Genomic DNA, 10,075 nt, shown 5'->3' with positions numbered 1-10,075 from the left:
GAGAAATGTTTTTATTTAACGACAGTCTTAACATCTTTTATTTTATATTGTATTGAACGTATGATTGACGTTAATTTCCTTTACACTGATCAGCGAACTGGAAAATTATCAATGCTATGCATTTTGATGCCAAACATAAGATTATGTTTGTATTAGAGTGGGAATCTTTGCCTAGTGACCTTACTCGGTAGTAGGCAAAAATCCCATGTTATCTCTGACGGTAGACAGCGATTTTAACCGACTAACCACTAACAATTAACCACTAACCCACTGTCCTAGACATACATCCCAGATAGCTGAGGTGTGTGCTCAGGAGAGCGTGCTTAAACCTTAATTGGATATAAGCACGAAAATAAGTTGAAAAGATATGAAAACAGTCTAGCAATCTAATGTCAGAATACTCGGGCAAGGTTTCACATTATTCGGTGAGTACTTTAGAGGAGGAATCATAGATCGGTTGGTATACTGTTACAGGTCTGAAACCTGAAATCTCGAGAAATGTGCACCCTTCACAAATGGGATTGGACTTCCATGTAGAAATCCATGTACTTGCCTTTCTTTGACATACAATAGCCGATGTGTATTTTTGTGCTGGGGTGTCATACAACATTAATTCATTCCATGTAAAACGAGCTGTGGATCTATATACTTGTTTCCTAGCAGATAATAGAAGTAAAGTAAAGGTTGTTTTAATTAACGACACCACTTGAGCACATGGATTTATTAATCATCGGTCAGACATTTGGTAATTCTAAAACGTATTCTTCAGAGGTAACCGAATACGTTTGTCCATTAGTTGAAAGGAATATTTATATGGACGTTTTGATATACCAGTCGTGGTGCACTGGTTGTAGGAACCGGGAAAACCCCCAGTCAGACAATATTTAGAATATGTACTTTTTAACCATCAACTAATCCAGTAATATTAGTAATTTGCTCATTCAAACGTATAAGCTTATTGGATGAACTTTCAACATGTATTAGTTATATTGTTGGTCGAGTTAATTATTACAGCGCTATATTATGACAAAGTTAGTAAATACAGTGAAGGAAGGAAATATTTTATTTAACGATGCACTCAACACATTTTATTTACGGTAATATAGCGTCAGACATGGTTAAGGACCACACATATATTGATAGAGGAAACACGCTGTCGCCACTTCATGGGCTACTCTTTTTCGATTAGCAGCAAGGGATCTTTTATATGCACCACCCCACAGGCAGAATAGTACATACCACGGCCTTTAATATGCCAGTCGTGGTGCACTGGCTGGAACGAGAAATATCCCAATGGGCCAACCGACGGGGATCGATCCCAGACCGACCGCGCATGGAGTTAGCGCTTTACCACTGGGCTACGTCCCGCCCACTAAACTACATTGAAAGTAGTAAATGATTAAACGGAAATACCGCAGTGGCACAGGCGATTAAATCCTTTCTGGCCCCACACATTGTCTCTCATACCTTTGCTGGGACACGATCATATGGCACCGAATCGGACGCAGTTCCCACTCCCAGACCACCAGGATAACCAGTCGCCCACCAAGATATTAAAACGAATGTTCAGTTAACAAATGATATACGAGAGACCTACAAAATAGTATATAACAAAAGCTTTGTTACACCAGTGTTAGAGCTACTTATCTCCCCCGTACATGAAGATTCGTTTGACCTAGATATTTTTTTGATTGTTTAACTATATAAATCCACACACACACTGTACCCGGAAGAAAGCCCGTTTGTACAGATATGTTTAATAATGGCTGTGTTCTTGTACATATTACTTTCTATGACCGCTGTTAAACACGTTCTGGGTGAGTGTTTACTACTTCTAAATTTATAAAGCAAATATTTTTTTTAGAAATGGAGCAATAGAACGGTACGCGTTCATCTCGAACATGTAAAAAGAAATCCCACCGGCCTCGGTGGTGTAGTGGTTAAGGCTGGTAGGTACTGCTTTCGCATCCTGGTACCAGCTCCCATCCAGAGCGAGTTTAACGACTCAAGTGGTAGGTGTAAGGGCACTGCACCGACTTCTCTCGCACTAACCACTAATTACAAACCAATCACTAATTCTCTGTCCTGTACAGACAGCCCAGATAGCTTAGGACTGCGTGCTTGAACCTTGTGCACAATAATAAATATAAATGAATTAATAAAAGAAGCGCCACTATTACTGATACCCCGTAGATATCGGCTGCGATCCATTATTATTTTATAATTATTATAAAACCTTATAATTTTTCATAAATGTTATTTTTTTTATTTCTATGTGTCACTAAAATCTAAAATATTTAGAAAACATTTAGAAATACTTGAAACATTTGTGTAGAAAATATCACATATATACACTGAGCTACATGCATGTATGTATGTTTGCATGTATGTGGGTGTGTACATATATGTATATACAGATGTATGGATATCTCTATATAATATGTCGGGTTTGACATACGTAGATAATAAAGCACATGCCTCTAAGATAAAATTATTTGTAGCCACACAAATTGTCTCTTACGCTGTCGCTGGGACTCGAACCTAGGGCACCGAGATATTCTGGAAAAGAATGCTTAGTTAACCGTCGTGATATAACTGGGGTCTATATCGTAACACATATGGATTTATTAGCAAACCTCGCTCTGGCAAGTGTCTTCATTCCATTTCAACTTATTTTCGTGTTTATATCCAATTAAGGTTCAAGCACGCTGTCCTGTGCACACACCTCGGCTATCTGGGCTGTCTGTCCAGGACAGTGGATTAGTTGTTAGTGATTAGTGAGAGAGAAGAGGGTGTAGTGTTGTTACACCTACACATTGAGTCGTTAAAACTCGCTCTGGGTAGGAGCATGTACCAGGTTGCGAACCGGTGGCAAACATCTATTGGTGTATGAATATGTATACATTATATATTAGAAGACCGCAAATGATGGAGTCTTTTTCTCTCATTCATTCGGTAAATAAACCATTATTTTACACGAACAGACAAAGATGGCTGAACAAGCAACTTTTTATTTGACCATTTTATCATAAATAAACTACACTATCGTATTTGCCGTCTTTGTTTCATGTGTTAAATACAATTTAACACTACAAATTAACTAGATATCTTTTAAAATGAAGGTTTTAATAACAAAATATTAATTTAAAACTGTGTCTAATGACTTCTCGTCACCATCTCACATTAATATGACGTCATAATTATATTACCAACGACGTCAAGTTAAATGCAAGCGCGTGATATCTCATGTAAGATAGAAATTTCCTACATAGGTTTCTTTCATGGGGTTGCTCTGTCCTATATACCTGAGGATGAGAGAAAGCTATTTCCTTTCTGTTCTGACAAATTGTCTTTCATGCCGATGCTGGGATTCAGACTCATGACACCGACTCTCTGTTCCAAGACCACAACGTTAGCCATCAGGCCATCCAGACATTCTTTAAAAAGTTAACAAACGGTATACGTGGGCCGTATGTAACGTAATTTGTGTCTTATAAAGGTTTGTAAGCGCCCAATCGTCCAATAATATTGTACGTTACATACATGCAAAAAAATTATGAGATTGTTTTTCCCTGAGTATGTATGTATGTGTGCAGATCCGTGTGTGTGTGTGTGTGTGTGTGTGTGTGTGTGTGTGTGTGTGTGAACTAGTGGTTTTACTACTACCACCACCACCACCAACACCACCACCACCACCACCACCACTGCTACTACTACTGTTAATAATATTATTGTTATTAATATTATTATTATTATTATTATTGTTATTATTTTACAGGTGCATCACTGTATATTTCTGGATCTTCATCTCATGGAGTGTTGAATCGGCCATTTACCTTGACGTGTACAGTGTCACAAGCTGCTGGTCTCGGTGATATCATAGAATTCAGTAATGAAACAACACCATCAGTTGCTAATTTAATACAGACTGGTGATTCATGTTCTGTGTTTAATCCTCCCTCAGTACCAGGTTACTCTGTATCCTGTGGCAGTGGAACAGACAGCAGCTCGTCCACCACTAAGAAGTATACGCTGATGATCAACAGAACTGCAGAAGGTGACGTTACAAACTGGTGGTGTATTCTGAGTACAGCTAGAACACGCAGTAACACAATCAGTCTGCAGCTTAGCAGTAAGTTATCACTTTTATTTATATGATAAACAAGTAAAGTCTCTATCTAAAACTACAAACTGTTCTTGAAATAATGTTAGCCAATATTGCATTTTCTGCATAAAATATTAGTGGCTGTATATTAAACGTGTTTCTGATCGTTCTACTGTTTCTACTGTTTGAAAACAAAATCCTTTTTACAAATATTAAGACGGCCAGAAACGCATTGGATATACAGAAACTGATATTCTAAACAAGAAAATATATTTAATATGTAAGTTTAATCGTAGAACTATTTTTTTTGTCGTATCACAGATACAATAAATATATCTAGCTGCACTATGACATTCATCAGCGGAGCTTTTCTCATAAGCTGGTTCGCTTCACAACCCTCGCGGAAGCTAAGCGTTTTTTTTTATACAGTGCAATATTACAAAAACCCCAGAGTCTGCTTGGTTCGTATTTGACACACACCCTACCAATTCTAAACCACTCTACGTAGTTTTTTAATACCGATTTATTCGTAGACAGTCACATGTTTTAACGAGGCGAGGAAGGTTTCAATCTCAAATCGATGAAAATATGTGGTAGCACTGGTGTAGCCGGTTGAGGTGGTGGTGGTGGCGGTAGTGGTGGTGTGTGTGTGTGTGTGAGGGGGGTGGGGGGGGCATTGCCCCCATCACACTTCTTCGCCCACCATCATTTCTTATAATTGTCTGTCACCCCACAAATGAAAATGTGGGTGCTTCCCCCAATATCATATATCCTGGCTATGCCAATGTATTGAAGTAAAATATTACTAATTTAATGATGCCCTTATATCTGCATCACACACACACACACGCACGCACACACACACACTATTCTCTCTCACGCACACACACACACACACATGCATGCACACGCACGCGGACACATTGGTTTGCCACGTATCTTCCATAGACATGGATTTGAAATGTATGATTTGTTATAACCCCAGTGCCAAGCATGTCCCACTGAATAACATAGCTGCAACAATACAGCCTGAAAATATTTGTGATTTTGCATCAACTACGATTACAATATTGGTATATGCTGGTGATTTAAGCTGTAGATACTATATTATCTTTAATTCTGCCAGGATTTTCTCAGAAGTGGTGTCCGTGTGTTGTCCATTAACTATTTTTTTTAAGCCTTCTGCTACAGTTTTGATTGGATATTTATAAATTTTAACAACAGAACCCTAATACACAATGCAGAGTCGAACGAACATTTGGTAAACTAGTGGCTGATCCATTACTGGATATGTCACTCCTCGTGCACCGCCACAAAGAGAACTGCCACTGACAGACTAGTTTATAAAATCAAAACTAGTACCACACAGACTTCATTAGAATAAGTGCAGCTGTGATGATATGCACTCAGAATCACTGTCATAACGGTGATGATATAAAGTACCCTGTCCCACCGTTGGCACCCGTCATGAGTGTGCGTCATGCTACGAAATGCATATTTCATAATTCTAAAAACGCACGTACCTGTAAGAAGTAAAGGTTATGGTTACAATATCTAGTCTATTTTGAGAGGGGGTTCCAAGTTTTAACATCACATACTTTTGTTTCACTCCATTGTAACTTTATCTTGATGTGTTTTACACGTTTGTAGATAGCCAAAATTAGTGTCTGTGACTTTAATTCAATCGAAACTGGGACCCAGTTTGCTCATCTACAATTTTGGTTGTTTTGCTAATTAACATCTCATGTTTTTTTGTGTCCAGCTTAAAGTCTATTAGTACGAAGATACACTGAACACAGAAGAAAAAAAGGCATCACTAAAATTCGCGCTGGATGTTTCGCTAAATATCACGTACATGTATATATGTTCAGGTTTGTACCCTTTTGAGAATTTGTTAGCATAGGCCTCAGAAGCTTGAGGTCAGCGTGTGTAGTGATCTGACCGCTCGACCCCCCCCCCCCCCCCCCCCTACACAATTAAAATGTGTTCTATTTAATGTCACCACTAGAGTACATTGATTTATTAAAGGGACATTCCCGAGTTTGCTGCATTGTAAGATGTTTCCGACTAATAAAATATTTCTACGATTAAATTTACAAAACAAATATATTTTCTTGTTCAGAATATCAGTGTCTGTATATTCATTGCGTTTCTGGTCGTCTTAATATTTGTAACAAGCCCAAACTGGATTTTGTCTTCAAATAATTTCGTACGTACGAAAAAATTATATTTTAGGAAATAAAATGAAATATAACCTAGTACAAATATTAGAACGATCAGAAACACATTTAATATACAGCCACTAATATTGTATGCAGCAAAATATATTTGATATGTAACAATCGTTAAAAAAATCTCTGTTAGTCGATGACCTCTTAAAAATTGCAGCAAACTCAGGAATGTCCCTTTAACCATTGGGTATTTGATGTATTTGGTGGGTTTTTTCACATATAGTCTTAGAGAGGAATCTCGCTACATTTGTCCATTAGTAGCAAGGGATCTTTTATTTGCACCATCCCATAGACAGGATAGCATATACCACAGCTAACCGTGGTGCCTTGGCTGGAAAGAGAAATAGCCGAATGGGCCCACCGATGGGACATGATATCAAACCGACCACACATCAAGTGAGCGCTTTATCACTGGGCTCGTCCCGCTCCCGTGACTGGCTGGGCATCTCGGCATGTGTGTGTGTGTGCGCGCGCCCGCGCGTTTGTGTATGTGTGTGTATGTTTGTGTGCGTGTGTCAAAGAAAGCAGGAGGTCCGCTAGTGACTTCCCCATCTCCAGTGACGTCAGCGATGACCACTACACTACACCAGTGGCCAACCAGCCTACAGAGTAGACCATCTTTGCCATATAGATTTCTGGGTTTCGATCACCAGTGGCGGTTCTAGGAGGGATTATCTAGATGCCTGGACTTCCCCTGCGAGTGGCGACTCTCATAGGGTAATCCTCCCCAGAAAAACCCAAAAGCCATGAACCCTACTGGTAAAACGCTCGTCTGATGTGACGTCGGTTTGGGATCTATCCCCGTCGGTGGGCCCATTGACCTTCTAGTTCCAGTCAGTGCGCCACGACTAGTATATCAAAGGTCGTTGTATGTGCTATCCTGTCTGTGTGATGGTGCACATAAAAGATCCCTTGGAACTAATCGTGAAAAAACGTAGCAGGTTTCCTCTATAAAACTATTTCTCCCATCCCTAGCCATGCAAGACAGGCGTATTCCATGTCGTCAGCTCATGCGGAATAAATTGGTCTTGCATGACCACGTGACTTCTGTTGTTTGAGCTGATATTAACAATGAGTGACGTCACATAAACGGCAAAATAACGCAAAGAAACCTGCTGTCATAATGAAAGTATACTATCATTTTCAGTTTATACTTTAAGTATAAACCATTTTTGGGTACGATCTTTTCAATGGTTATGATTATTTTAATGTAAGGTAAAAAAACACAAAAAGAGTAGGTTTTTCACGTTTTCCCAAAATGCTTATTTTTCATCTAATGGATGGGAGAAAAGTAATCCTCCATTATGTATCTATGTGGGACAGGGCTACTCCACACTCGGGTACATAATATGATGTCAAGGACTCGGCAAGCCTCGACTCTGACAACACATTATGTACCCTCGGGTGGAATAGCCCTGCCCCACATGGACACATATGAAGGATTCTTTTAGTCTCAATTACCAAATGCTTGTTACCAATAGACGATGATTAATAAATCAACGTGCTCTAGTGGTGTCGTTAAACTAACCAAATTTAAACCTTTAGCGTCTGTTAAATAGATTATTTTAGGGCACTCCAAAATACGTGTGAGGAGAGGGTTGTGCACTCCCAGAATTATTTCTCTGAATCTGCGCCTGCACTAAAGAAAGTGGTTATTTGTTTTAAGTTGAAGTGTACAAATAGCAAACTATGGCAGTTGTGACTGCCATTCTGAACCTTTAAGTGTTGATAAGAAAAATGTACAGCACAAAACACAACTCTTTCTTTCTGTACCACTTCTAGGTTAATGGAAATGAGAGAATGTATATTGCTGCACATTATGACTAACAGTACAGCATACAATACAGAAAAAATCTTGTCTCTTTACCCACCTCCGACATTGTTAACGCAGTGTAGCATTTATGTTTTCCTGGAAATATTAAAATAACTGTCTGTTATCTTTTTTAGGTGGTCCAGACTCTATTACACTGAATCCACCACAACCTGGGTCTGTAGCAGAAGGAGGCAGTCTGACTGTGACATGTGCTGCTAGCTGTAATCCACCATGTTCATATTCCTGGACTCGGAGAAACCAGCCGATCTTAGCAACCTCTCAGTTAACACTGACAAACATCAACAGGAGTCAGACAGGAAATGTGTACACGTGTACAGCGACCAACTCACTTATACCAAAGTCTAAAACTAAACAGTTTACACTGACAGTGTACTGTGAGTAGTGTAATTTAATATGCTAAATTTGTTATATTTTTTACTTAATGAACGATTAATTCTCCTGAAATCTTAAGAGACCATTTTAATATTCTTCCTTAGTTCAAAATGACATGCAGTAAAGAATGATTGTTTAAAACACGTTCAGTGTATTTTTTACGTAATACAAACACAATGCATACTGAATGGATTCGAACCTACTGCACAGCATTTGACAATCCGGTGAGCGGGACATAGCCCAGTGGTACAGCACTTGCTCGATGCGCGGTCGGTGTGGGATTGCTCCCAGTCGGTGGGCCCATTCGGCTATTTCTCATTCCAGCCAGTGCACCACGACTGGTATATCAAAGGCCGTGGCATGTACTACCCTGTCTGTGGGATGGTGCATATAAAAGTCCTCTTGCTGCTAATCGAAAAGAGTATCCCATGAAGTGGCGACAGCGGGTTTCCTCTCTCAATATCTGTGTGGTCCTTATCCATATGTCTGACGCCATATAACCGTAAAATGTGTTGATTTAAATAAAACATTTCTTTCTTTTTATCTTTAATTTCCTTTACAATGATCAGCGAACTGGAAAATGTTGTGGATTTTGATGCCAAACATAAGATTATATTTGTATTAGAGCGGGAATCTCTATCTTGTGACCTTACTCAGTGGTAGGCAAAAATCCCATGTTTTTCGTTACAGAGTTATCTCTGACGTCAGACAGCGATTTTAACCGTCTAACCACTAAACATTAACAACTAACCTACTGTCCTGGACAGACATCCCAGATAGCTGAGGAGTGTGCCCAGGACAGCGTGCTTGAACGTTACGTGGAAATGAAATGAAAAAAGAATACCAGTAAAGTAAAGGTTGTTTTAATTAACAACACCACTAGAGCACATGGATTTATGGACATAGCCCACTGGTAAAACGATCGCTTGATGTGCGGTCAGTATGAGATCGATCCCCGTCGGTGGTGTCATTCGGCTATTTCTCGATCCAGCCCGTTAACCACGACTGGTATATCAAAAGCCATGATATGTGCTATTCTGTTTGTGGGATGGTGCATATAAAATACCCTTTGCTACTAATGGAAAAATGTCCTTTTTAAGACTATATGTAATATTACCAAATGTTTGACATCCAACAGCCAATGATTAATAAATCAATGTGCTCTAGTCGTCTTGTTAAAGAAAACAATGTTTAACTTTGGCAATCCCTGACCTTAACCATTCGGACAAATACGGCAAAAATAAATATAGTAATTGAATTGATTTGAATAGGGACTCTACACTAAACTGATATTTTGATGGCTTTCTAGCCATCAAAATGTGCGAATACCGTACATGACATATAGTATATGATGGCTGTACCTAGAGGAGAGGTACCCTCGTCCCCGAAGAAATAAACGATACTAATGCTCAGATAGTTTAAAATTAACCTTTATTCTCTAGCTGGAGAAAGACCCTGTATGTTTGTCCCGTGTGTATGCTTGTTATACAAAGTTATCAAATTGATTTTTATTTTATGTTTATGTAGTAGATG

At 39.0% G+C, this 10,075-nt stretch overlaps 1 protein-coding gene across 1 annotated transcript; it reads left to right on the top strand.

Moving 5' to 3' along the window:
* Window positions 1-3,778: 3,778 nt before the first annotated feature.
* Window positions 3,779-8,544, top strand: LOC121366984 (carcinoembryonic antigen-related cell adhesion molecule 1-like; the record flags this gene model as incomplete). Its single annotated transcript, XM_041491202.1, has 2 exons — window positions 3,779-4,132; window positions 8,284-8,544. Coding segments are annotated over 2 exons (615 nt in total), but the record flags the coding sequence as incomplete, so codon positions are not given.
* Window positions 8,545-10,075: the final 1,531 nt, after the last annotated feature.

Source organism: Gigantopelta aegis, unplaced genomic scaffold, assembly GCF_016097555.1.
Source record: "Gigantopelta aegis isolate Gae_Host unplaced genomic scaffold, Gae_host_genome ctg8141_pilon_pilon, whole genome shotgun sequence".
Taxonomy (NCBI): domain Eukaryota; kingdom Metazoa; phylum Mollusca; class Gastropoda; order Neomphalida; family Peltospiridae; genus Gigantopelta; species Gigantopelta aegis.
This window is presented reverse-complemented; position numbering and strand designations above follow the sequence as displayed.